The sequence below is a fragment of the Mauremys mutica genome, chromosome 20 (genome assembly GCF_020497125.1).
Source record: "Mauremys mutica isolate MM-2020 ecotype Southern chromosome 20, ASM2049712v1, whole genome shotgun sequence".
Classification (NCBI taxonomy): Eukaryota; Metazoa; Chordata; order Testudines; family Geoemydidae; genus Mauremys; species Mauremys mutica.
This window is the reverse complement of record NC_059091.1, coordinates 2,774,221-2,801,772: the sequence shown is the minus strand read 5'-3', so window position 1 is coordinate 2,801,772 and position 27,552 is coordinate 2,774,221. Positions and strand designations below refer to the sequence as shown.

At 52.6% G+C, this 27,552-nt stretch overlaps 3 protein-coding genes across 7 annotated transcripts in view; 2 read left to right on the top strand and 1 right to left on the bottom strand.

Moving 5' to 3' along the window:
* The first annotated feature begins 111 nt into the window (after positions 1-111).
* Positions 112-9,472, top strand: DNAJC14 (DnaJ heat shock protein family (Hsp40) member C14). Of its 3 annotated transcripts, XM_044995467.1 has the most exons (8): positions 118-231; positions 899-1,279; positions 1,439-3,187; positions 4,461-4,567; positions 5,643-5,762; positions 6,079-6,239; positions 6,592-6,694; positions 7,571-9,472. In XM_044995467.1, the coding sequence occupies exons 3-8, from the start codon at positions 1,538-1,540 to the stop codon at positions 7,803-7,805; spliced, it is 2,376 nt and encodes a 791-aa protein (XP_044851402.1). In that variant the 5' UTR covers positions 118-231; positions 899-1,279; positions 1,439-1,537; the 3' UTR covers positions 7,806-9,472. The 3 variants fall into 3 exon arrangements, with proteins under 3 accessions (XP_044851403.1, XP_044851402.1, XP_044851401.1); XM_044995468.1 differs by lacking the exon at positions 899-1,279 and having other exon boundaries at positions 112-231; XM_044995466.1 differs by lacking the exon at positions 118-231 and having other exon boundaries at positions 608-1,079.
* Positions 9,473-10,804: 1,332 nt separating this feature from the next.
* On the bottom strand, positions 10,805-14,274 carry ORMDL2 (ORMDL sphingolipid biosynthesis regulator 2). 2 transcript variants are annotated; one of them, XM_044995598.1, is made up of 4 exons: positions 14,173-14,274; positions 12,677-12,851; positions 12,012-12,163; positions 10,805-11,344 (listed from the first exon to the last, which is right to left on the bottom strand). In XM_044995598.1, the coding sequence occupies exons 2-4, from the start codon at positions 12,848-12,850 to the stop codon at positions 11,209-11,211; spliced, it is 462 nt and encodes a 153-aa protein (XP_044851533.1). In that variant the 5' UTR covers position 12,851; positions 14,173-14,274; the 3' UTR covers positions 10,805-11,208. The 2 variants fall into 2 exon arrangements, with proteins under 2 accessions (XP_044851533.1, XP_044851534.1); XM_044995599.1 differs by lacking the exon at positions 14,173-14,274 and adding an exon at positions 13,328-13,349.
* Positions 14,275-14,392: 118 nt separating this feature from the next.
* Positions 14,393-27,552, top strand: part of LOC123353999 (SAP domain containing ribonucleoprotein) — a 50,897-nt gene continuing 37,737 nt past the window's right edge. For both annotated transcript variants that reach the window (XM_044995590.1, XM_044995589.1), the window contains exons 1-4: positions 14,393-14,509; positions 16,691-16,790; positions 17,400-17,446; positions 24,442-24,509. In XM_044995590.1, coding sequence (XP_044851525.1) covers positions 14,474-14,509; positions 16,691-16,790; positions 17,400-17,446; positions 24,442-24,509 — 251 coding nt within the window. In that variant the 5' untranslated portion in view covers positions 14,393-14,473. The remainder of the gene's footprint in view (positions 14,510-16,690; positions 16,791-17,399; positions 17,447-24,441; positions 24,510-27,552) is intronic.

The following is a 27,552-nucleotide window of genomic DNA, read 5'->3' as shown; positions in this document are numbered from 1 at the left end:
TGCCCCAGGCTGAGGCCTGACGCGCTCAGCACATGGCGCAGCCCCGCAGAGGGTTTCTGGGGCGCTGGCCCTTTAAGGAGCAGGGAGGGCGGGACGCTCGGCAGCCCCGCCCTCTCCCCCGGAAGTAGAAGCCGCCGGGGTCACGGCGGGCGGAAGGCGGAAGTGCAGCGAGACGGGGACCGGGGGGGGCAAGAGGAGGCGGCGGAGACCCCCCCCGGGCACCGGGATCAGGTGAGTTCCCCCCCATGTGGGGGGCGCCCCCCCCGGGCTGAGCCCCCGTTTCAGGGCGGTTCCCGCGGGGGGGGGCGCTGCCCCAGCTCCCGCCCGGGGGGGGGGGGGCAGAGGCGGGCGCTGCCCAGGGGCACGTGGGGGGAGCCGGGGGGTCCCGGAGGTAGCGGGACGATGCCCCCCCCCCCGTCAGTGCTGGGGCCGGGCCGGGCCTGTCTGACCCCGGCAGCGCCTCCCGCCCCCTGGCTGGTTCCCCCGTGGGGGGGGGGACACGTGCGGTGCCTGGGCCCCGGCCCGGGCTCTGACCGCCCCCCCCCCCCCGCGCTGTGTGTAACGCTCGCGGCCTTGAAGCCAAGCTCGCAGCGCGCCGGGGCCGGACTCGGGGCTTCTGAATGTGGCAAAACGGGACCGAGTCTGTGACGGGGCCAGAGGCCCGATACCGGGGTGAGCGGCGCCTAGAACTAGGAGGCGGGTGCAGAGCTGCCCCCCACCCCCCCATTGCCCAGCAGACATGGGGCGTGTGATTCCATAGCCAAGCGTGGGGCAAGGACTTCAGGGCCGTTGCCGGGGTAAACCCAAGGAGCGTGGGCTCACTGCGACTCTGCCATTTCGGGTGGGTTGTTTGTAATCCAGACTCAGATGCCTGCACTTTCCGCTCTGTTCTCCCCAGGGGCACTTGCGCTGCTGTGCTCCGCAGTGACCCCTCACAGAGGGTCGCTCCTGATTCCTGGAGCCAGTGACTGAAGCAGTGGCCAGTGGATTTCTCTTCAGGCGCTGGTGAAAGCTGCGTGCGAGGAAGTTCTGTACAGCCTTGGCTAGCACGAGCGTCAGCTTCTCACGACCGCTGTGGGGTGAGAGGGGAGTTCGCTGGCACTTGTGGGGGGAGAGCTGAACACCTGGGATCTGGGCTACGACCGGCTGCCGATCTCAGTGGCTCCTCTGCAAGCAGCTATTGGGGGTCGCTGCTGTCTACGAAGGAGCTGAGGTGGGGAAAGCTCTGTCTCCCCTTCCAGGGGCCCCAGTCCGCTCTGCTCTCAGTGTGCGTCAGAAGGTAGGCCCAGTCGCGTGGACTGGGGCTTTGAGAACGAGCCTTGGAGACCACTCACGATTCATGGCCAGGGCTGCCCTTCGATCCCTCACGTTGTGTATCTTGGCCTTGTGCCTGGTTTTGAAGCCTTTGATTTTATTTTTATTTTTTTTTAATTTGCAGGATAAAGGCTACAAAATGACAGCTGTAACTTAACCCTTGCTGGTCCAGGACGGCTCTGGGGGCAAGGCAGTGGAGAAGCAAACGTCTGGAGGAGGAGGGATGTGTGAAACCAAACCGGATAGTTCCTGCTGCTGGAGTGGCGAGTTCTCGGAGGGCAGGGGTGCACCAGGTGCCAGCCCTGGTGTGGATAACGGACCCTTGTTCTCAAGTTTTGGGGATCCGGGAAGCACTGGGCCTAACGGCAGCCAGTTCTTCCGAGAATGCTGCGGTCCTGAAGGCCCAGAGCGTACGTCTCCAAGCCAGAGCTGGCCGAAACAGCTCCACGGAGCCACCAACGGCTTGGAACCGATGGAGGCTCGTGGACCAGCTGCTGCTGGGACTCCTAGCGTACGTGAGACATTGCTAGCCGAACCATCAGCCGAGAGGCTAGGGAAGGTGGAGGAGGCCGGCCATTCTCCCCATCAGGGCTTTCCAGAAGGCAGCGGGCAGGGGACTGCCTGCGCCGCAGGGGAGGGTGTTGCTTGGAATGGAAGCTGCGACCGAGTACCGATGGGGCTGCTTGAAGAGGATGGCTTGCACTTTACTGAGTACAGTGCCCCTGGCTCCGGTCTGTCCAGTTACGAATGTTCCTGTAGTTGTCAGGGCGAGAGTTTGGATCCCTCCAGGACTTATTTGGAAAAGGGGAACTGCTCGTGTAGCATCACCTGCCAGCGCTGGGCTTCAGAGTCCCCTGGAGCCGAGGATGAAGCCTTTGGTCCTGATTCAGCACCATTGCTGCAGGGCCAGGAGGAATACGAGGAAGATGACGGCGTGTCCAAGGCCAGCGAGGACCCTTCCGACTCCGGCAGGACGCTCAGCGGCCGGAAGAATGGGAGACGCCAGAGGCACCGCTCTGGCACGAAGGACAAGGAGGAGGGGAAGGAGAATGCCAAGCGGGAGGGTAGATCTGCGCCGGCTGGCGGGAAGCACAAGCAGGCCAGGAAGAGGAGCCATACGGACCGGCAGCGCCACCTAAAAGCGGAGGTCCCCAAGCAGCTGGAAGAGCTGGCCTGGGTCTGTGTCTCCTGTTTCAAGAAGCTCATCAAGCTGGTGCTGGTCATCACCCATGAGTGTGGCGAGTACGTGGAAGCTGGTGGGAGGCTCCTCTACTCCTGCTGCCAGCTCGATGCCTGGGACCTGGGCTCCGCCCAAGGCAGCATGAGGACGTGGAGCCAGCGGGCCAAGAGCAGCTCGGGGAAGGCGGCCCGGTGGCTGGGTTCCTGGGGGAACCGGCTGTGGCGGCTGCTCAAGATGCTGGGTGCCCTGCTCTTCCTGGTGCTCATGCTGCTCCTGGGCAGCCTGCGGCTGTGCTGGCGAGTCTCCAAGTCCCTGCTCCTTGCTGGGGCAGCTAAGCTGGGCAGAACCAGCAGCGTGGCTTGGCTCCTCTCGCTCCTGGACTCCCCCTTCCTCCGCAGAACATGGGCTCTCTTCAAAGAAACCAGGACTTGCAAGTACGTGTCCCACTTGCTGCAAAAGTGGAGAGGGCTGCTTGGGGCATCCAAAGGACTAAGGACCGATGGGCTGGGAGAGGCTGTGGCTGGCCCTGATCCTGGCACAGGGGGGCGCTACCAGCCCAGCCAGGAGGTGGCACGGCTGCTGGCCCTGGCCGACGTGCCTGAGGAAGAGCTGAACCCCTTCCAGGTGCTGGGGCTGGAGGTGACTGCTTCAGACACAGAGCTGAAGAAGGCCTATCGTCAGCTGGCCGTGCTGGTGAGTGTGGCGGGGGATGGACTTCGCAGCCAGCCCCATGGCAGCCAAGCACCTGGGGGGCATGAGGCAGGAACTCCATTCGAGCTGCATTATCCTCTTACGGGGGGAGAGTGAGCCACTCTTCTCTAGCCTCTCCCCACTGAGGCTCAATATGCTTAACCCCCGCCCCCATATTACAGATGGGTAACTGAGACGCACAGTTAGGGTGACTTGTCCAAAGGCCACGTAACGTGTCTGTTTCAGAGCTGGGGGGAGACCCACATTCCTTCCTGTGAATCCCTTTGGTGGGTCCACTGCAAGGCCTTGCCAGTGGCGTGGGGATCTGGGTTAATCGCTGGCGGCACCGGCAGCAGCTCCTGAGTTAAGCTGGTGCTGAGACTGGCACGGGCTGCAGGGCTGAGCAGCTGACTGACTCTGGTCCCCGGAGCTGCCTGGTATCTCAGCGGGGGACGCTGCGCTTTCCACGTCCTTTATAAAGTGAAAATTCTGCTTGATGTTTTGCCCCATGTGCTTCCTGTTTTCCTGGGTTCCTCTAAAGAGTCACGGCCTTCGCGTGCTTCCCGGCCCCAAGGTGCATCCACCGCCTCTTGCAGTTCTGTCTCCTCCACTGCCCCTAGTTCAGCGCCATCAGCTGTGCTCTGACGGTGCTGGCTGGGGTGAGGAGGGACTGGCAGAAGAAGCTGAGCTCTGTGGGGACCTGTTAGGGGCAGGTGGATCCTGGAGGAGCAGGCCAGGGCAGCAGTGCCTCGGGGCACTCTCCGAGCCCTGACACCTCGGGGTGGTGGCGGCACGTCCTGACGCAGCTTTGTCAGGTGGAGTCGCCATGCGAGCACCGGGGAGTCGTGGCGGGGGCTGCGCTGGGAGCGCGTGATGGCTTTGAGGCTCCCCTTGGTGCTGGCCAGCCCTTCTGCCCCAGCCCATCAGCTGGGCACCCCCTTTTTGTGCTGGCCGGGATGGGGAGCCCTCCTGCCTTTGCTGCTCTGCCGAGAAGGAGGGCGAGGAGCTGCCAGTCAGGGGTCGGGACTCAGGAGCGGCAGGTGGGGGCTGAGGCTTGCCAGCTCAGTAGCCTGGCCCCACCCACACCAGAGTGGACCAGTTGGCCTCATCTGAGGCCAGGTAGCACCCCCTCCTTTCTCCCCCCAGACCCACCTGGCTGTGCTGTCCTGCCCTGCCCCTGGAGGGGGCTCCATCCCGGCCAGATCCCTCGCACCAGATGAGGGCAGTGCCGAAGGAGCCTCTCGGTGTTCTCAGGTTTCTGTGTCTTGCTTCGCAGGTTCATCCTGACAAGAACGAGCATCCGCGGGCGGAGGAAGCCTTCAAGGTGCTGCGAGCCGCCTGGGACATCGTGAGCAACCCGGAGAAGAGGAAAGAGTACGAGATGTGAGTGGGGGGGCCCCTTCCCGCCCCCTAAGGCAGGACAGGCGAGGGATGGAGGGGCACCTGCGGTCGCTGGTGGTGGATTAGAGAACATGGCCTCCTCCGTGTACTCGAGGGACGGGCGACGGCGAGGAAGGTGGTCTGGGATCTTGGGCTGTGCTAATCAGTCCCACCGTGACTTGCTGATCTGAGCTGCTCACCAAAGTCGGTGCTCTGCCATGGGACTTCTACCTCCCCTGCTGACTGGGGGAGCAAGGCTGGCGCCTTCAGACGGGTGTCTTGAGTGGGCCCAGTCCTCTTCCAGTACTCGCCACTGCGAGACGTTGCTTTCAGGCCTGAGCGTGGGTGACCCTCCTGTGCTCTGCTGGGAGGACACAGCCAGGGATTTCTGAGTGAGGCTTTTCATGAGCTGTTGGTCATGAGAGCAAAGGCAGAGCATGAGGGCTTTAACCGAGAAACCTCCTGTACTTAAATACCCTTTAAAAGTCGCTCTTAGGCTCCAGTCCCCCGTCAGAGAACTGGCATGTGGGAATTTCCAATTATAAGTGAAATCCCTCAGGCTGTTCTTCTCTTCTCACCTGTGATCGGTGTTACGGTTGGGCCCAGGTCAGGGTGTGGGCGCTGTTGTGCTAGGAGCTGGACAAATGTGTCCTATAGACCGTCCCTGTCCTAGAGTGCTTACTGCCTGGGTTAGTGAGGAGCCGCCACAGGTGACGGGAGCAAATGGGTGGGGAGGGGAGGAGGGCTTACCATGCTGCACAGGCTAGTGCTGCGAGCGGTGCGGCGTCAGACCCGGGTTGATGGGACAGAGCGGAGGCATTCCAAGCCCAGCTGCCCGGCACGGTGGCCTCCGAAGTGCTGTTCTAGTGCCGGGCTTCTGCCGCCCCCATCTCAGCCAGCGAGGGCCTGGGGAAGAGGTAAGGATGTGTGCCCCACGCTGGCTGTAGCAAGCGCCTCGTGCAAAGCCGGCCCTGTGCCGACAGGGCCCGAGCCCAGCAGCGATGGGCAGGGGCTGACTGCTGGGTGCAGAGGCTCCCTGCCTGGGGCGTGACTCGCTTCCATGCCGTTGTGATTGCAGCAAGCGGATGGCGGAGAGCGAGCTGACCAGGTCCATGACTGAGTTCCTCACCAAGCTGCGGGAAGACCTGAAGGAGGCCATGAACACCATGATGTGCAGCAAGTGCCAGGGGAAGCACAGGTAGGTGCTGCAGCCCTGGGGCCCTGCCTCCCCCTGGGGCGCGGAGAGTTACCCCTCCGTGGGGCCTGGGGCTCAGGAGTGGGCCTGGCCCTGCGTGGTGGCTGGAATGGAGCAACCAGACAGTCCTGCAGCTGGTGGACTCATGTCCTGGCTTTCCCAGTTAGCTGCGCTTAAGGCCACTGTGCCTCTTCCTTCAGCATAAGTGTTCTGTGGTGCGGGTTGTCCCAGAGCATTCTGGGAATTCGGGGTGCTGTGGGAGGGAGGCTGGTGAAGCTGGCCCTGCTCGAATGGCGTTTGAAAATCTCCGCTGCTCTAGGAGGTTCGAGATGGACCGAGATCCGCTCAGCGCTCGCTACTGCGCGGAGTGTGGCAAGCTGCACCCTGCCAAGGAGGGAGACTTCTGGGCCGAATCGAGCCTGCTGGGATTGAAAATCACCTACTTCGCCCTGATGGATGGGAAAATCTATGACATCACAGGTACGGGGGCGTCCGTGGGGCTGCCTGACCACACCGTGAAACTGCCCAGTTGTTTGCCAGCCCGCTGAAGGGCAGTTACCCCAGGCTGATTAACCTGTGTCTAAACCTTCCTGTGCTCCTGCTGGGTCAGGGTCGAGCACGCTGAGCCCAGCTGGAGAGGAGGACACCAGCCCTTAGGGCTGGCGGGGGCTGCGGGGAGGGAGGGAGGGAGTGTGCGGCTGCCTCCCGCTTCCCCTGAGCGTGTCATGGCTCCTGTGCTCCGGAGGCTTGGAGGGGAGATGGCGGCGGTTGCTTCCTGCGCTGAGCTAAGGCGGCTTCCCGCTGGCTGATGGTGTGTCCTGTCTGTCTGCAGAGTGGGCTGGCTGCCAGCGGGTTGGGATCTCTCCTGACACCCATCGCGTCCCGTATCACATATCATTTGGATCACGGAGCTCTGGCTCGGGTGGACGCCAGAGGTTGGTACTGGATGCTGTTCTGGTTCCTTCGTGCTCTCGCCTTGGTCTGAGTGGGTGGGGATGGGTCAAATTGCCGATCTTGAGCCCTTCTGGGGGAGCTGGGGCTAGCCATGAGTTCCCCCTGGCATCCCCCTCCCCCCATCCAGGCCGAAGGGAGCAGAGTTACTAGTGTCCCTGGGAGTCTCCTAGATGGGGTCAGCAAAGCTCCCCCCTTTCCTAATCATGCTGTTGCTGGGCCCTGGAGCAGTGCCCCCTTGTGGCAGAGCACTGCAGTGCGGCTTTAAGCCATGTGGACTGAGGACAGGTTATTCTGTACAGATAAATCTCCCCCTTTCTGTGGCTGTTGGAGGAACCCCCCCGTCCTCACAGACGTGCCTTAAACCAACATCTGTCGCTCTGTCAACCTGTCCTGTTTCTAGCTGCCTGGAGTTCCAGCTGCCTCCCCCACTGGGTGGAAGGGTCACGGGAGACCCCTGCCAAGTGCCATCCAATGCTGCTGAAGTTAACAGGAGGGCAGGTCACTGAGCCCCTGGCAGGATCTGGCCCCTTAGCCTCACATCTCCCTTGCTGTGTGGCTGCTCTCCCTGGCGAGGAGACGGGGAGTGGCCTGACATGAGAGTCCATGACTGAGCTGGGAATAGAACCCAGGAGCCCCTGCCAATCACTTAGACCCCCACTGCCTCCCTGAAGTGGGGACAGAACCCAGGAGTCCTGAGTGCCACCCCCCCCGCTCTAACCCACTAGGCCTTGGAAACCTCCCAGGGCTGGCCCTACAACCTAGGAGTCCTGACTCCCTGCTTTAATCACTAGACCCCACTGATCTGCCCCTTGACACCCAACTACATGTGTAAGGGCCGTCTCTTTGTTTTTCCCCAGAACTGCCTCTGAAGGCAGCCCTGCCTCGGCAGCAGACCTGCAGGACTTCTTCAACCGCATATTTCAGGGGACCCCAGGGCAGATGCCCAACGGGGGCTTCTTCAGGCCACCCCAACCCCCCCAGGCAGCAGCTCCTTCTGCTTCTGCTCCTGCCCCGAAGACAGAGAGTGCAGCCCCAAAAGGGGACTCGAAGCAGAAAAGGCGGAAGAAAGTTCGCCGTCCCTTCCAGCGCTGAGGAGCGGCGTGGCCCGTGGGGGCTGCTTTGAACTTGGCCTGGCAGGAGGCCACAAGCACTGACAGGAAACGAAGCTCCTGTGTACGTTCCAGCAGGCAGCTGGGTGCGTCCCAGGCGCGAGGTCGGACACTAAAAGGGCTCTTTACAAGAAGAAGAATCTATTTTTTTCTTTAGATATTTAAAAGTAACCAGGCGTTCGGGGAGTTTCCGGCGGACGCCGTTAACTTCTAGCGTAAAGAACCAGACCCAGTGATACCAAAGAACTCCAGCGGGGGGTGCCCTGCAGGATCCCTGGAGACACCAGTCCTGTGTGTGGAAGGACGGTCTCTCTGCTGGGGTGGGGTGGGGTGGGGGAAGCTGGACAGAGCCATGGAATCTCTTCAGGGTTAATTTAAAAATCAGGGGATGTTTCCTTTCCGTGAAGGCCACAGGTGGGACCCATGGGGAGGCAGCCATGTCCCTTCCATCCACCTGCCCCTTGCTTCTCATGTGTGGCTCCCCTTCATTCCCTGCCCATTGAAGTCTGCGTCTCGCAGCCCTCCGAGAGCTGGGGGGAGCTGTAACCCGTCAGACACAGCGCGCGAGCAGCATCCCTTAGAACTGAGTCTCCTAAAGCTTCTGCAGCAGAGCGGCTTCTTGTCCCCGCAGCTCATGGCCCCAGAAGTCTGGTGCCGGAGGGCAGCTTGCTCAGCTCACGGCTGCCTGGAGAAGGCTCCTAGGGGGCAGCCTGGCCTTGGCCCTGAGAGCCAAGACTGAGTCCTTGTCTAACTCTTGCAGTGTGTTCTCCACACCTGCTGCTGGAGCCAGGGCAGCTGGCAGCGCTCTCAGCGGAGCGGAGCGGGTGGGGAAGCCTGTTTCCCTGGAGATGAAATGAGGCAGTTGGGGGGGGGGGGTGGCGGCGGCCTTATGTGAAATGAGTATAGGGTCTTTAGCTGGTTCCTTGCAGATGTACATCCATGTCCCTAAAAATTCCAGCTCCGGGGGGTGCAAATGGGGGGTCCTCAGAGAGGGCAGCATGATTGTATGCAGGAGCGCAGGGTCTGACCGGACCCCTGAGGAGGTGCAAGCTGTGCTCCCTGTGAGGCAGCTTGGACTGTTTCTACCAGAGCTTTACCCAGGCTGCAGAGCGGTGGCCCACATCTGGCACCCTATCCCCTCGCTCCTGGGCTCAGTTTACCTTGAGCTAAGTAGGCAGCCGTGAGCTCTAGGTTTGAAGTTGGTGGGAGGAGGCAGCAGCGTTTTAACACAGGGCCAGTCAGTCACTGGTGCGTAATGGGTGAGTGGACAATGTAAAGCCAGGCAGCCAACTGCTCAGTTAGAAGGGCCAGGAAGGGAGCTAAGCGTATGAACGGCCATACTGGGTCAGACCAATAGTCTTGCTAGCCCAGTGTCCTGGCTTCAGCTAGTGGCAGGTGTCAAGTGTTTCTGAGGGCGCGAACAGAACAGGGCAATCACTGAGAGATCCAGCCTGTCTTCCCACTCCAGCAGCTGGCAGTCAGAGGTTTAAGGACACCCGGAGCGTGGGGCTGTGTCTCTGCCTATCTTGGCTAACAGCCATTGATGGACCTCTCCCCTGTGAACTTAACTAATTCTTTTTTTGAACCCAGTTATAGTCTTGGCCTTCACCACATCCCCTGGCAAGGAGTTCCACAGGTTGACTGTGCGTTGTGGGATCCATTGCTGGGTTTTAAAGCTGCTGCCTATTAATTTCATTGGGTGATGCCTGGTTGGTTGGTTATGAGAAGGGGTAAATAACACTTCCCTAGTCACTTTCTTCACACCAGTCATGACTTTATAGACCTCTCATATTCCCCCCTCCCCCATCTCTTTTCCAAGCTGAGCTGTCCCAGTCGCTTTTCAGCTCTCCTCACCTGGAAGCTCTTCCCAAGGGAGATCCACCGTGAGCTCTCACACATGGGCTGCTGGGGATTTGCTCTCTAGTTCTCAGCTGCAAAGGACAACTTGGCTGGTAGTGCCTCTGGGACCCCAAAATGTGCATTAAGGGGCCTTGGAAACATACCAGGAGGGCACAACTCCTCCAGTAACGTTCTAGCTGCCGTCGCAGGGGGCAGCTGCAGAACTGTAATGTCCTCGTGGGCTCTATACACGTGGCTTCTTGTTGGCTCCTCTTGGGCAGCTGCCACAGCCACCTTGCTGCTCCTTATCCCTTCATGTTTAAGGGGGAGTTTGTCTACGGCTGGGCTGCCAGACTCCTTAGCTTGTCTTTTCATCATGAGCGCGTACAGCAAAGCTTGTTGCCTTTGGCAGATGCCAGAGCCTCTCTTTCGCTGGGGCCTCCCTCCCCAGACACTGAAAGCCACAGGCTCACCGCTGCAGCTTTGAGCTGAGCGTGCACAGAGCACAGGAGAACAGCCACACCCAAGGACACCTCCCTGGTCTCACCTGCCAGCTTGTTCTGTTCTCCCTTGAGCTTGTGTGGCTTCTGCGGCTCTGCTGCCAGGGCTGCCTAACTCCGTTCACAACAGAGGAGCCAGAAACCGAGTGACAGGCATGTTCCCTCTCTGCCCTGCCTCTGAGCTCCTGTCGATGTGCCTCTGCAGCTTCTCTGCGCTAGTGGAGCTTTGGGGAAGCTGAGTGGCTGGATGCGCATCTGCTTGGGCTGCTGCGGAGCAGAGCTGCCTTAAGATGCTTAAATATGTTTTGCAGAAAAGTCAGTCTTGGACAATCAATCCCTCTTCCTGACCTGTACTGCCATGCGAGTGTTTGATGCCGGGTGCAGTCACAGTTCAGCTCCTGGGTCTGGAGGGCTGAGCACGGAGGCTTTTAAGGTGATTGTGTATCTCTTTCTTATCACTTTTGTTAAATTAAAATATGATTTGAAGAAGCCTCTCTCTCCTGCGAGGTGGGGAAGGAACGAGCAGCGGGTTGTGGGATCCACTCCACATCCTCTCCCCTGAGCGACTATCTTCTGTTCTTCACCATCACCCCTGGCTGATTCCGCTAAGCCTAGGGCCCCCTTGCAAGAACACCACTCTTGGCTCTAAAACATCTTTATTACAGTAGAAGTTTATAAAACACAAGGAGGGGGAGGATGCACAGACTGGCTATTTCCCCCCGCTGGGCATGTCGCAGTTACATGAGGGGTAGACACCTGACAGGGTAGCTCATGTGACACTTAAACCCCCTCCCTCCTCACAGCTCTCTCCACCCAAACAAAAGATAAAGCCCAAATACCGATGATTATTACGGAGAGTAACTTAATCCCCTTGCAAAATAATCCCTCCAGGTGGCTCAGGCAGTGGCTGGTCCCTTGCTTGCATGGCCGCCCTAGTTCACAATCAGGACCACACCCTCACGCTGGGTTCCTTACTCCTTCGCCAGAGCAGGAGGTTGCTGGGATGCGCCCTCTCTTCCCTCGCACCCGGCTGGGCAGCGCTGAATCTTAGTATTTGTTGATGCCAAAGACGCGCACGCCATGGAACTGGGGCAGCTTGGGGAGGAGGACGCTGAGGAGGGACGTTGTGTTGATTATAAAATGTGCAGGGTCGTATTTGGTATAAAAGCTGGTGAGGAGGTAACTGGAAGAGAGACAGAGGCAGGGTTAGTTCTGTGGCCATCCAGTCCCTGGCTGGGGTGATGGCACACGAAAGCTATTTCCGAGGCTGGATTGACAGCAAAGGTGGTCATGCAAACATCCCAGCCAATGAACCTCATGCAGAACCATTTCCCTGGCACAGGCAGAGTTCAGTCACCAGAGCCCATGCTGCTCAGGGCACAAGCCTTCAAGGACTAGCCTGATGCTCACTGGTTTGTTTCAGGCCCGAGAGCTTGTGCCCTCCAGTTGCAATCGTCGGAGGGCAGCCACCTCGCCCAGGCGTGCAGGGCTCTGGCCAGTTCCATTGAAAAGTGACGTACTCTATAGCCAAAGTGGCTTTCCCTGTGTAGGAGAAGGCCCAACATAGGCTAGTGCCTCAGTATGGCTTCATGCAGACTCCAGCAAACCCATCTTCTCCCTGAGCCATTCACGCCTGCGCAGCTAAAGCTAGAGCCTGGCATAATGTGCTTCTAGTCTCCATGGGCTACGCAGGGGAACTGCAGTGAGCCCCACTGAATGCCTGGGAGCTGCAGCTCTGGGCAGGTTTGAAGCCCTGCTACCACAGGCCCCTGCAGAGCAGGCAGGTCCTGGAAATGAAACACCACTGGCAGCGCTACAGCTGACCTGCCGCAGCAGGAACTGACACTCACAGAACTACTGGTGAGATGCTGAGGAACTTGCGGGAGGAGGTGCACTGCGTCCCATAATCTATCTGTTCCCAGTGCGTGAGCAGGCGATCCTTGCCCTGGTCCGGCGTCTCAAAGGGGGTTCCTTTCACAGTGTGAAGAAACCAGTACATAACCTGCAATTTCCATGGTGAGAAGGGAGGATGTAAGGAGAGGGCCTGGGTCCTTATGCTCTTGTATCATTAACACAACAGGGGGGCAGGGATCAGACAGGCCACACAGCTAGAGGGCAGTTGCGCTGTGGAACTCATTGTTACGGGAGGCCAGAGTCAAACACCAGGTCTGTGTTTAGAAAAGGGCTGGCTGGGCAGGTAAGTTCTCCCTAGGTAAAGTGACTTCCCTAAAAGAGTGTCAGCTGGAAACAGAACTCGGGAGTTCTTGCTCCTAAATGAGGAAAAGGATAACGAAATGCCATGCGTCAGGCCACAGCTGATCATCAGCAGGGGCTAGGAAAGTACTTCCTATATCTCCTTAAGCTTTCCCAAATACAGCACCCTTTATAGCTAAATCTCTCCGAGTGCTGCCCCACTGGGCCTCATCCCAGCTCCTCCAGGCCCAAAGAGCCGAGTCTAACCCTGCTCTTTCTAGCAGTACAGGAAAACGAGCCGGGAGGCTGAGATTCGACTCACCAGGTTGTGTATAACATTAGTGAGGGTCCAGACCACGGGAATGCTGAAGAATGGGATGCTGAGGAGAATGATATGGAGAACTCCCACCGAGATCACGTAGGCCAGCCAGATGCCACGGCTGTTCAGCACCCGTGTGTTGGGATTCACCTCGCTGTGGGCCACCCCAACATTCATCCTGAATGAGAGACAGGGTGTAGGAGAAGAGTCCAACGTTACTCATCTGAGACGACGAGGTTTTCTGATTCCGCCGTGTGCCTGATGCCATCCTTCCTTGCGATCACGGCTTTCGGCACATGCCCGTTCCAGGTTTCTTTCTAATACTTTGTCCTTCTGCAACATCTTGCAGCCAAGAGTCCCCAGATGCTTTATAAACATTAATGCATGAATCATCGCAGCCCCCCGGCGGGTTGGTAAGGTATCTGGATCCCCATCTTACGGGCAGAACATCAAGTCACAGAGAGGGGAAACGACCATCCCACAGCCACAAACTGATGTAGCAGCAATGAGAAGTGGGACCCAGGCATAGCTGCCTCCTCTAGCCCCCAGACCCCACTCCTTGCCCAGAGCTGGGGAATAGAACCCAGGCATCCTGACTCCCAGCCCCGTTCCCTCTTGCCCCTTTACCCCCCACCCTCATCCACTGGATGGCACCTGTTAGTGATTCTGGAAATCCCGCCAGCAAAGCTGAAATCGCAGGGACCCTATGAGCTGCTTTTGCTTGTAATTCAGGTTTTAGTTTCCCCCATCTTTACGGCCACACAGCCCCACCGCACCCCAATACCTACAGCTCATCCTGCATCCCACATGTCTCTCTCCACCTCTCAGCCCTTGTATGGCCCCGCCACCCCTTCCAGTGGAATCATACCACCGCCTAGCTCTTTAAAGCTCACTTACACCGGCGGATCTCAAATCTCTTTACAACGGAGGGCAATATCATGCTCTCCATACTACCCATGCGGAAACTGAGGCACAGAGCCAGGAAATGACTCGCTCAAGGTCACTGAGCAGGCCAATGGCAGAGCTGGGAACAGAACCCAGGTCTCCTGAGCCAGAGCTGTAGCCACCAGTACCTCTATAGGGGTTTGGGCACCGCCTCCTGGTTAGAAATGGGGCCCAGGACTGGCCTTGTGCCAGAACCACTAGACCCTGCTCTCACCCTTGCTGCTCTCTAGAGGCACCAGGGCCCCCCCACGGGCCGCCCCCGCCTCCCACCGGTGCCCCCCACCCCCTACCGGTGCCCCCGCCTCCCACGGGCGCCTCGCCCCCACCGGTGCCCCCCGCCTCCCACGGGCCGCCCCCGCCCCCTACCGGTGCCCCGCCCCCACGGGCCGCCCCGCCCCCTACCGGTGCCCCGCCCCCCACGGGCGCCCCTCCTCCCACATCGCTCCCTGCCCCCCGCCCCCTACAGGGAGGCCCCTATAGCTGCTCCTCCCCACTTTCCTTCCCCCTTCAGAGCCCGCGGGCCCCTACAACGGACCCCCCGCGCCCTCACCCACCTGGCGGCTGGGGCGGAACCTCCACACAGCTCCCCCGGCTCGTCTCCAGGAAGTGCTCCTGCTGCCGCCCATCTCCGTCTTCTGCGCACCTATTGGCCAGCATCGTCGTCGCTCACCTCTGCCCCGCCCCTCCCTCTGTGGCTACCAATAGGAAGCCGTAGGGAGGGTGCCGCTAGGCCAGTAGGAAGGCGCGATATTGAGGGGGTGGGTTGGGTGCCCGCTCAGGAAGAGCGCGGGTGATTGGGCGGCGGGCGCTCGGGGTGGGCGGGGTCAGGCCGCAGCGACCTGAGGAGGCGACAAGATGGCGGCGGAAACCGTGGAGCTCCACAAGCTAAAGGTAACGGAGGGAGGCGCGCCGAGGAGCCCCGCCTCCCCGGGACCCTCACTCTCCTAGCGGGTGGGGCCTGGCCCCCGGCCTCCCTCGCCGCGGGGCAGCCTCACCCCCGCCTGCGGGAGAGGCCGAGACCCCCCGGGCCGCCCGAGCCTCGCCGCCTCCGAGCGCTCAGCTCCCGCCCGCGGCGCGTGCGCTGACCCCCTCCCCCCCGCTCCTTGGGGCGTCCCGGGCGGCAGGGCCGCCACAGCGGGTGCCCCAGCTCCGGGGCGTTCCTCCGTCCCCGGGGCTGCTCGGGATCCCGCGGAGCTGTGGGGGCAGCGGGCGAGGCCTGTGTTATTAGCAATGAAACGGGCCTTGCGCCAAGCGCTTCCCTGCCCCTGGGAACGCGCTGTGAAGCGCCCCCCCCCCCCCCGGGCGTGTGAAATAAGGTGTTCGTGAGAGTGTCACGTGGGAAGCAAATCAGGAGAAAGTCACAAAACCCTGGGCGAGTCGTGATCTTCCAAACCTGTGGGCAGGGCAGCCGCTTCAAATACTGCTGAGAAACCCCTCCCGCTGCGGTCACTGGCTGCCTCATCCCCAAAATATGGGATTTCCAGAGTGTATTTGGGCTTAAAAAGTGGTATATCTTCTAGTTTGTTGTGGTGAGTTCCTCCACCTGTTAGTGCGTGCTCGCTGTTGCTTTCACACCCTACTGTGGGCAATGCTCTAAAAACGCTTAAATGTGCATTACTTTTACTGAAGGAAAAGAATAAAGATAGGATCTGATTACAGGGTAGCCAAAAATCAATCATTGTACACCAGGTACATATATTAACCTTCCCAGAATAATCAACATTCTGGGTTTTCTCAGCATGTTCTCTAGTCTTTGTCTTAGTAAGAAATATCACCAAACCTGTATGATGCTAATAAACAGGCATGTAAAAATTCTGCAGGGGAAAAAACTTAGATAGCAAGATGTTTGACTGTAATATAATCTTGTGAGGACTGCGGTTGAAGCCTGTATTTAGGACTCTTAAAATTAGCCTGGGCAGAATACTAGAAAGAGTTCATTGAGGGATAATCTTGAATTGGGCCCAGGCAGATGGACTGGATAATCTAATGGCTCTTTTGTCTCTAACTTCTGTGGTTTCAATAACATGACTATGGTGTCATACAGAAGGACCTTTCATCTTAATGTCTTTGAAACACTTAAACAGAGAGGCACATATTTTTTTTTTATTAGGTTTGGGGGGAAACTGATCACAGGGAGACGAACTGATTTGTCCAAGGCATCAATAAATCATTGGCACAGCTGAGGGTAGTTTCAAGGAATCCTGACCCTCTGCCCCTGCTCTAACCACTAGAACACACTCCTCTCAAATCCCAGCAGTTGAGAGTCCCAGTCCCTGGGCACTAGGCATCATCTCTATGCTCTTATCTTTAGAATTTTCAATTGACTATTACGATAACACTAATGATAGCAAATAGCGATTGGAAGTTCTTCATATCTTGAGTATTTTGGGGGTGAGTCGGCAGGTTTAATTATACTTAAGGAGTATGACTAGCGAGATGTTACTATATAGAACAATGTAATTTTTCTGCTGTTTTTGTTCAGTGTGGGGTGTAATGTCCGCAGCTACATTTCTGTTCCCAGTCCCCAGAGCAACTCAGAATCTGCAGGATGTAAAGCAGCTCTCAGGGGGAGCACAGCACGGATTCAGACCCTCTATTGTTAATACATCTTTTGTCCTGCTCCAGCTCTTTTTGTCCAAGGATTGTGAAGCACCTATCTACCTCAGAGGGCTTGAGGCATTTGACAGATGGGAGAAATGGAGGCACTGAGAGGATTACAGAAATTGTGATGGAGAAATTCTAGTAGATTATCCGACTCCCTTCTAGTGCAGCACTGTTCCCTTCTGGTACATTTTCTGTGGAATCCTAGATGTCAGGGGTAAAGTAAATATCAAGTCTGCACAAAGGGAGCCAATGGAAAAGCTGGAAAGAACCCGCTCATTGACTCCTGGTCCCCCCAGCTCTAACCACTAGCCTTATTGCCTTTTCTTTTGTCAGTGCCAATGTACTTGGTGTATCTGGTCTGCTCATTATTTGCTTGTTTTGATCCTTTTGCTTTGGTGGTGTTCCTCCTGTTCTTTGAAAACTTGAATGAATTAAGTATGCTAATGAGAAGTCTCTTCTGGTACGCAGCTTGCTGAACTGAAACAAGAATGTCTCGCCCGTGGCCTGGAGGTGAAAGGAAACAAACAGGATCTCATAAACAGACTCCAGGCCTACCTTGATGAACATGGTGGGTAATATGTTAGGCTGGAGCAAGCTTTGCAGTTCGAGGGTCCCTCTAGGAAGGTCGACTCAGGGCCCAGCTATGGCCTCTTTGTTTTTACAGGAATTTTGAACTCTCCCTAATTGGTCCCTTTTTATAGATTCTAGCTGTTGTGAACAGTCCCCATTTCACGGGCTTGCTGTGAGACTCTTGCAATAAGAGCTGTCCTGTGGCTGTAGCCTCAGAGAATCCCCTGATGAGACAGTCCTCAGATTTTTCTTGGTGATAGGCCCAATTCATCAGGTGTTCCTCATGTGGCGCTCCTATCCAAGTCTATGTAAGGAGAGTGACTGTAATATTGAGTAATTCAAGGTGTATTCTTTTCTTCTTTGATCCCAATTCCCACCCCCTAAAAAACCCCAAATTTATGAAGTGTCCGTGTATACATTTTGTATAACACAGGCCACAGAGCTTCTCCAAAACAATTCCTAGAGTATATGCTTACATATTGATGGGCCTGATGTAAGAACCTGAATAGAATCTTTACAACATTAACTTACTTATTACTGTGGAGAACATCAGCTTTCTAGGAGTTAATTTCTCACTAATCTGTGGATTTTTTTTAAATTCTTTTAGCTGAAGAAGAAGCAAATGAAGAAGATGTTTTGGGAGAAGAAACAGAGGTAATTCCTATTACTGTGAGCAGATTATCATACTGTCAGTCTATTTTTAGGTGTAGCTGTGTACCAGTTTGCCTGACGTCATCTGATCTTTGGCCAGTTTCCAGCCCAGTAGCAATGTACAGATTAATTACTCTATATATCATGTTAATCACTGTCGCAATTGTGGGGAACTCCCCTGTGAATGAACTGTAGTGTATTTATCAGAGGGATAGCTCTGTTATTCTGGATCTGTAAAAAGTGAGAGAGTCCTGTGGCACCTTATAGACTAACAGAAGTATTGGAGCATAAGCTTTTGTGGGTGAATACCCACTTCATCAGACGCATGTGGTAGAAATTTCCAGAGGCAGGTATAAATATGCAGGCAAGAATCAGTCTAGAAATAACGAGGTTAGTTCAATCAGGGAGGATGAGGCCCTCTGTACAGATCCAGACTAACACGGCTACCCCTCTGATACTTGACACCATGCAAGGCACTGCATTTGCCCGTATAGAGTGGAAATCCATCAACCTCATGAAGAAACTTGCACAAGTACAGACAGATCATCTTCCTTTCCAAATGCAAACGGATGGACATCATACCAAATGGACTGAAGGTGAAAAATCCATTGCTATCTACATACTGCACAGAGCACAGTGAGAGATTATGCCATTCACTATCAAAGAAACTGAGGAACCACCTGATCAGCATCCTATACAGCAAACAGGAAAACATCAAAAAAGAGCTCTCCAACCTGGAGACTCTCATAAATAACCAACCTTCCACACAAACAGACTTTACTAAAATAAGACAGTTGATCTACATTACACACTTCACCTCTCTACGAAGGAAAAAGGATTGTGAGCTGTCTAAGATCCTACCTGCCACATGGGGCCACAGCAGTGGTACCCCTAACTCACCCAGCAATATCATCAATTTATCCAGCTAGACACAACCCGGCAGAAGAGTCTGCCCTATCTCGGGGACTCTTTTTGCCTCGCCGCCCCCATGAACATGATACAGTTCTGTGGTGATCTGGAAGCCTACTTTTGCCGTCTCCGACTCAAAGAATACTTTCAAGATAACACTGAACAGCCCAATGGTACCCCACCACCAACAGCACAAGAAGAAGAACTCCACATGGACTCCTCCTGAGGGTAGAAATGACAGTCTGGACCTATACATAGAATGCTTCCGCCGACATGCACAGGCAGAAATTCTGGAAAAACAACATCACTTGCCTCATAACCTAAGTCGTGCAGAACGCAATACCATCCACAGCCTCAGAAACAACCCTGACATTATAATCAAAGAGGCTGATAAAGGAGGTCCGTTTGTCATCATGAACAGGTCTGACTACCAAAACAACACTCCAATACCAAATTCTACAGGCCACTTTCCTCAGATCCCATTGAGAAATATACTAAGAAACTGCACCATCTACTCAGGACACTCCCTACACTAACACAGGAACAAATCAACATGCCCTTAGAATAACCCTGGTCGGGGCTCTATCTACTACCCAAGATCCACAAACCTGGAAAACCTGGACGCCCCATCATCTCTGGAATTGGGACTCTCACTGAAGGACTGTCTGGATATGTGGAGACTCTACTCAGACTCTATGCCACCAGCACTCCTAGCTATCTCCCTGACACCACTGATTTCCTGAGGAAACTACAATGCATTGGTGATCTTCCAGAAAACACCATCCTGGCCACCATGGATGTGGAGGCTCTCTACAAAACATCCCACACACAGATGGAATACAAGCTGTCAGGAACAGTATCCCTGATGATGCCACAGCACAACTGGTTGCTGAGCTCTGTAACTTTATCCTCACACACAATTATTTCAAATTTGGTGACAATGTATACCTCCAGACCAGTGGCACCGCTATGGGTACCCGGATGGCCCCACAATATGCCAACATTTTTATGGCTGACCTGGAACAACGCTTCCTCAGCTCTTGTCCACTCACAGCCCTTCTTTACCTACACTACATTGATGTCATCTTCATCATCTGGACCCATGGGAAGGAGACGCTGGAAGAATTCCACCATGATTTCAACAGCTTCCACCCCACCATCAACCTCAGCCTGGACCAATCTACACGGGAGGTCCTAAACACCACGGTACAAATAAGTGATGGTCACGTTAACACCACCCTATAGCAAAAACCCACCGACCGCTATGCCTACCTTCATGCCTCCAGTTTCCATCCTGCACACACCACATGATCCATCGTCTACAGCCAAGTGCTGAGATACAACCACTTTTGCTCCAACCCCTTAGACAGAGACCAACACCTACAAGATCTTCGCCAAGCAGTCTCAAAACTACGATACCCGCACGAAGAAATAAGGAAACAAATCAACAGAGCCAGATGTGTACCCAGAAGCCTCCTGCTGCAAGACAATCCCAAGAAAGAAACCAACAGAACTCCACTGGCCATCACCTACAGTCCTCAGCTAAAACCTCTCCAGTGCATCGTCAGTGATCTACAACCCATCCTGGACAACGATCTCTCACTTTCACAAGCCTTGGGAGGCAGGCCAGTCCTCGCCCACAGACAACCTGCCAACCTGAAGCATATTCTCACCAGTAACTGCACACTGCACCACAGTAACTCTAACTCAGGAACCAATCCATGCAACGAACCTCGATGCCAACTCTGCCCACATATTTACACCAGTGACACCATCACAGGACCTAACCAGATCAGCCACAACATCACCGGTTCATTCACTTGCACGTTCGCCAATGTAATATACGCCATCATGTGCCAGCAATGCCCCTCTGCCATGTACATTGGCCAAACTGGACAGTCTCTACGTAAAAGGATAAATGGACACAAATCAGATATTAGGAATGGCAATATACAAAAACGCGTAGGAGAACACTTCAACCTCCCTGGACACGCATTAGCAGAGTTAAAGGTAGCCATCCTGCAGCAAAAAAACTTCAGGACCAGACTCCAAAGAGAAACGCTGAACTTCAGTTCATTTGCAAATTTGACACCATCAGCTCAGGATTAAACCAAGACTGTGAATGGCTAGCCAACTACAAAAGCAGTTTCTCCTCCCTTGGTGTTCACACCTCAACTGCTAGAAGAGGGCCTCATCCTCCCTGATTGAACTAACCTCGTTATCTCTAGACTGATTCTTGCCTGCATATTTATACCTGCCTCTGGAAATTTCCACCGCATGCGTCTGATGAAGTGGGTATTCACCCACGAAAGCTTATGCTCCAGTACTTCTGTTAGTCTATAGGTGCCACAGGACTCTGTTGCTTTGTAGCGTATTTGACATTGTCATTAATGGGGTTTCTTGTGGACTGCATAATCTTGGTATGTGGCTGACATTACAGAATTGGACTCTTTTAATACTCACCTTAAGTATGAAGTAAACTGAGTTAGTTTTAGGCCTCACTCACTGAAGAGCAGATCTTATCAACTGGAAAATATTGTGCTTAAGAAAAGCACCGTTTTTTTGTACTTTTACATAGTGCTGTAAAAATGAGCGGACACGGGCATAGCCAGTTTACCTGAAGAAGTGAGCCTCAAAACTAAGGACTTGCACTCCGAGAGAGAGCAAAGAGCTCAACCCTGGGGAGACCATCTATTATTAGGAAAACTAGTCTCTTTAGGTATTTTTATTTACCCCCAAATGTGTTCGACATGCATCCGACGAAGTGGGTATTCACCCACGAAAGCTCATGCTCCAAAATGTCTGTTAGTCTATAAGATGCCACAAGACTCTTTGCTGCTTTTACTGACAAATGTGTTGTGTTTGGATCATACATGTTGTGTATGCTCTCTTTGCCAGCTATCTCGCTGTGAGAGGGTAGGATGTTGTAAACTTGAGAAAGGACACATGCTTGGGATGAGAACAATGTCCTCAGAAAATATGGATTTTTTTTTATTAAGTATTAGCCTTGTCAAAACAAATATAACCCACAAATAGATGTATGTTATCCTAACACTTACGAAACCTGCTAAGACTTCATGAAAATACCCCAGTATAAATAATAAAGTCCTTGAGTTTACCCATAAGCCCAGAGGAAAAATAAAGCCAAAAAAAAATTTGCCAATGACATCTAGGTTAAATTCGGACCTGACATATCCAGGTGTATCTCTGCTGAAGTCAAGAGTTGCATCTTTGTATGTAATTTCTAGATTTGGCCCCATGTCTGTGTTTTTAAATACATTTAGTTGTTTGTTGTTGCACTTTGATTTCAGTGTCTCTAGAATTTTTGTTACTCTTAATACTATAACTTCAGTTGGAAGAAAAGCTCTAATCCTGCAAACACGTATGAAGCTTTACTCATGTGAGTGGTCTTCAGTGTTGTAGAATCATGTCTCAAAATACTACTGTATGGAGAAGCCGGGGTAAATCTTAGCCCCTTATATCGTTCACTCAAAAAAATAAATTGCGATTAAAAAAAATTAATCACAATTAATTGCAGTTTTAATCGCACTGTGTAATAAATTTCAATTAGTATTCTATTGTTTAATATTTTTGATGTTTTTCTACATTTTTCAAATATGTTGATTTCAGTTGCAACAGAGAATACAAAGTGTACAGTACTCACTTTATATTATTACAAATATTTGCACTGTAAAAATGATAAAATATATAGTATTTTTCAATTCACCTCATACAAATACTGTATTGCAATCTCTTTATTGTTAAAACGCAACTTACAAATGTACATTTTTTTGTTACATAGCTGCACTCAAAAACAAAACAATGTAAAACTTTAGAGCTTACAAAACCACTCAGTCCTACTTCTTGTTCAGCCAATCACTAAGAGAAACAAGTTTGTTTACATTTACGGGAGATAGTGCTGCCCGCTTCTAATTTACAATGTCACCCGAAAGTGAGAACAGACATTCGGATGGCACTTTTGTAGCCGGCATTGCAAGGTACAGTATATATGTGCCAGATATGCTAAAACATTTCCATGCTGATTACGCTTGTTAAATAATGCGTTAATTAAATTTGTGATTGAATTCCTTGGGAAAGAATTGTATGTCCCGTGCTCTGTTTTTTACCTGCATTCTGCCATATATTTCATGTTGTTGTAGTCTTGGATGATGACCCAGCACATGTTGTTCATTTTAAGAGCGCTTTCACTGCAGATTTGACAAAACGCAAAGAAGGTACCAATGTGAGATTTCTAAAGATAATTACAGCACTTGACCCAAGATTTAAGAATCTGAAGTGCCTTCCAAAATGTGGTTGGGATGGGGTGTGGAGCATGCTTTCAGAAGTCTTAAAAGAGCAGCACTGCGATGTGGAAACGAGAGAATCTGAACTACCAAAAAAAATAAAATCAACCTTCTGCTGGTGGCATCTGACTCTCCTGATGAAAATGAATATGCATTGGTCTGCACTGTTTTGGATCGTTACTGAGCAGAACCCATCATCAGCATGGACCCATGTCCCCTGGAATGGTGGTTGAAGCATGAAGAGGCATATGAATATTTAGTGCATCTGGCAACGCTTGCCATGCGAATGCCTGTTCTCACTTTCAGGTGACGTAAACAAGAAGCGGGCAGCATTATCTCCTGCAAATGTAAACAGACTTCTTTGTCTGAGCGATTGGCTGAACAAGCAGTAGGACTGAGTGGACTTGTAGTCTCTAAAGTTTTCCATTGTTTTATTTTTGAATGCAGTTTTTTTGTACATAATTCTACATTTGTAAGTTCAACTTTCATGATAGAGATTGCACTACAATACTTGTATTAAGTGAATTGAAAAATAAAAAATAGTATTTTTCAATTCAAAGTGCAAATATTTATAATACAAAATAAATATAAAGTGAGCACTGTACACTTTGTATTCTGTGTTGTAACTGAAATCAATATATTTGAAAATGTGGAAAACATCCAAAAATATTTATATAAATAGTATTGTTATTGTTTAACAGTGTAATTAATCACGGTTAATTTTTTTAATTGCTTGACAGCCATATAATTTGCAAAATAAATGCCCAGAATATAAAATCCAGGCATTTAAATTAACACTGTATGATAAATACAGATGGCTGTAGCGACTACATTATGGGGTAAGCACTAAGTATTGTATTTTATGCAAAGCTTTCAGCTGTTTCTTAATGGATCTATCCTCACCGCACCCTCCATACAGTAGGGTTGTCTGCAGTGTTATCACTGTTTTTACAGATGAGGAAGGTGAGGTAGAGGTAAAGTGACTTGCCTTGATCACTAAGGGAGACTGTTTCAGAACCAAAACTAGAGACAGGCTTTGCAGTGTCTACTGAAGGTCAGCAGTCTGGCCCTGGGCTCTGATGACTAGGCTACAGCCCCCTCTAATAAATACTAACAAGGCTTTTGCAACAGACAGTTATCCCACAGCGAGGTGCTTATTGGCCAGGCTACACAGACTTCTGGGGAAGTAAAGTTTGTGCTGCTCTCTGAGGAGAGGCCAGCAGTGAGACTGCAGAATGTCCATGTGGGATGGTAGCCCAGCAATTTTAGCCTTTATTTATTTATTTATTTATTTTAAAGGATCAGGAGGAGTCTTGAAGTACATTAAAATGGGTAGATAGGTTCACTCTTTGGCCTCTTAACCTTTAGAGAGACTCTTTCCTCGGGTGTTACTAGGGCAGCTGATGAGATGTTGCAGCTGACAGCCCTCTGGTTTAAAATGAGAGGTTAATTTTCTCCTTGCTTTGCCAGAGTCTGAGATGGTTGACCTTCAGTAGACATTGCAAAGCCTGTCTCTTTTCCCAGGGACTGGGTGGAAAGGGAAAGTGAGATCTGATGTGCAGAGATTCAGGGGGAGAAGGGTGCACTGATTGGGGACATTGTCACCATTTTAATTCTGTATGTAATGTGGAAAAAACTTGTTTCCAAGCACCTAGAGCTCCAGGTAGATGTTTTTAAACAATCAAAATCTGTAAATGTTGACAGTGTCCCCCCCAATGCCTCTTCCTTCCATTCAGCTGACTGGAGTATTAACCTGACCCACTTTCTCAACTAATTGAATTGCAGGAAGAAGAACAGAAACCGGTAGAGCCTCCTGCTAAAGAGGAAGAACCTCCTGAAAAATCAGCTGATGTGTATGTTTCTGGGGAATGCATGGCTATAACTGAGGGGGGGTATGTCTGGGTGTGGAGACAGTAGCACTGTATGAACACTCACTAGTTCCATAGTACCTGCTTCAAAGGAGTTGAAATCTACAAGACAAGTATCATAGTTGTATGTGTGTGGAGGGGGTTTAGTGGAATAAACATCAGGTGTGCAGTACCTTGGACTCCCTGGAATCTCAGGTTCACATCCCAGCAGGGTAGGCTCTGCCCCTCATTTGTTCCTGGCAGATAAACTGGCTTCCAAGCAGTTTAGTCTGTAGATCTTTTGGAGGAAACTTTGAAAAGCAAGGCTCTGTCTGCCCTGTGTGGTCACCAAACATCCCTGACACCTTCTGTGAGAACAGAATTCTGGCCTGGTGTCCTTGGCCTCACCTTGCTGTTGGACTGGTTACTGTGGTCCACCTCAGAGGTGGCTGCATTTCAGGGGAGCTGTGTATAGTTTGTGAAGGATTTGGGGATGAAAGATACTATAGAAATGTGAAATATTCATCTGATTTCCCGTCAGTTGGCCTAGTTGGCCTCGTCCTTCTCTTGTGACAGTGTCTATGTTGTATATTTCCCATTCGCTCAGGCGACCCTCAGTGACGTGGAGTTGGATGGAAGAGGATCAGACTAGTAAATTAGTCTCCTCACTTTTGCATCATGCCAGCAAGTCACAGCACAGGATGTCTCTTTTCATGCTTTTGTTCCTTTCATTGTGGTTCCTAAGCATATGCTTCCAGAGCTCTGAGTTGAGTTTCCTTATTAATCCACAGGCAGTTGTTTGCTGGACGCGGGGGGCGTGATTTAGCAGTTACTGCAGATCTAGAATGCACAGGGTTTACTGCCACAAGGGAAATAGGAAATTAGCCTGCGAGTTTTGTTTTTGTTTGGCTCTGAGATGCGTCATGTCTGTGCAAAGAGAGACCCTCTTTCAGATGAACTGAATGGTGGAGGTTAAACCCCAGTGCACTACTGCTAGCAATCCCTGCAACACTGATGGTGCTTTTCCTCTGCAAAGCCCTTTGCTGCTAACCCTCCCCACCTCTTGGCAGGCAAGGAAGTATTTATCCCCCTTATTTTTGTCAGGTGGTAAAACTGGGGAGCGGAGAGGTAAAGTGACTTGGTCCAAGACCACAAAAGGAGTCATTGTCCCTGCTGCGATTGGCATTCAGGACGTCTTTCCTCCCAGTCCTCTGCGTAGCCCTCACCTCTTGCTACAGGAGCGGGTTTCCAGCATGTGTTTTGCTGTCCTCCATTGCCAGTTACTGCGTGCAGGTAGTCAACATGAGCTTGTTAATGTTGCCCTCTTGACATTCACTCCTGTGCTGTGGGTCAGAACAAAGCCTCACTTAAGCCGTCAGGATCGCACATAAGCGGTGCATAGGCCTGGGCCTGGCCCTCTGCAGAAGTGGAACTTTCACTTAATTGCCTACATTCATGCTCGCGCCTGGGCTATTGGGAGTACCTGAAGGAAGCTGCAGCAATGGGAATGAAGAGCTCTTTAGAGCATCGGAATGAGGCTGTAGCGCAGCACATTGGCTTGTGGGCGCATGTGAGTAATGTAGTTCAGATGAAACCATGTTCTGAGGCCCCTTCATCTCAGCTGTAGACACTGACCCAGCTGGAAGTTAAAGGTCTTATAAGGAGAAAGGGATAATTCCTCGTGTCCCAACCAACATCCCCCATAACCATAAATCAGGTTCTAATGTCCTTGGCTGCCTGGGAGCTCTGGCTGAGCGTGTCGTAGCTGCGTATTTGCCTGCATGATTGCTGCCTTACCAGTACTTGAATGGTTACTATGAAAGAGATGAGAGAGAACCAAACTCTCTGATGTACAACTGTCTGCTAAGGAGATAGAACTGGCTCAAGCTAATTTGAGTTCAGTACTTAATTTTGGACAGCAGGGGGCGTCCTTTATCTGCATCCCAAACAAGTAGCTCCTGTGGAGGCTGGAGAGTAACAAGTCCTGGTTCCTGTTCCGAATTGCTTCCTGTGAAAGTGTAATTAAACCATTACTACCTTTCAGGGCATAAAATGGGAAAACTGTCCAGGAATCTGGAACAAAGGCAGCACATTTCTCTAAATGGGAGACCTTAATGAGGCTGGTTATGACCCACTGGTTTATGGGAGTTGTTTGGGGGAGGAGGATGCTGTTTCTTTTACCCTGGGAACTTCCGAACTTTGTCTTTTCCCCCTTTGTTTTCTCCCTCAAACCTCAGCCCTATTTTCAGAGCATAAACTTTGGAGCACGCCCACCCCATTATGTTTGTGTTTAGTCTCGTTGCTGGGCTTCACTGTAGCCAACTGTGCATTGTTAAAGAAGCGTGCATTTGAAATATCGCCAGAGCTGAGGAAGCTGGTGCTGACCTGGTGAAAGTAACCTGTGGCTGTGCCGTGAACTAGAACAGAGCAATCCTTTGTAAACGAATAGCTGTAAAGGAATAAAGCTCTACAGGGCACACGGTCCAGGCTTTGGGCTTCTGATGGGAGCTGAACATTACTGTTGAGAGCCTCTGGGAAATAAGAGAGAGGTTATTCTTGAGTGTGTGGAAGACTAGTGATACTTTGCATTTCTGTATCACCTTTCAACCAAGCTTCTCAGAGTGCTGTGTGCACACTGGTTAATCCTCACCTCTCCGCTGTGACTTGGGGAGCATCAACAGTTTCCTCAGCGCTGGAGAGACTTCTTCCCTCTCGAGGGTGCATTGGTGACAGAGCTGGGAGTAGAACCCAAGAGTTCTTGACCCCATGGATCTTCTCTGGCAACTAGGCCACGCTTCCTGTCAGAGCCCCTAATGGAGTCTAGGAGTCCTGACTGCCAGAGCCCTAGCCCACCCCACTAGTCACACTCTAGGTAGGACCCATTGGTCCTGACTGTCAAGGCTGTGGCCTCGCCAAGAGAGTACTTCCCTCTCTGCCTTACCCCTGACCGTGGGTAAGGATTGTATTTCCATACCTCGTGTTCTCTTTGGCAGGGGCGGCTCTAGGCACCAGCAAAACAAGCTGGTGCCTAGGGCGGCAAAATGTAGGG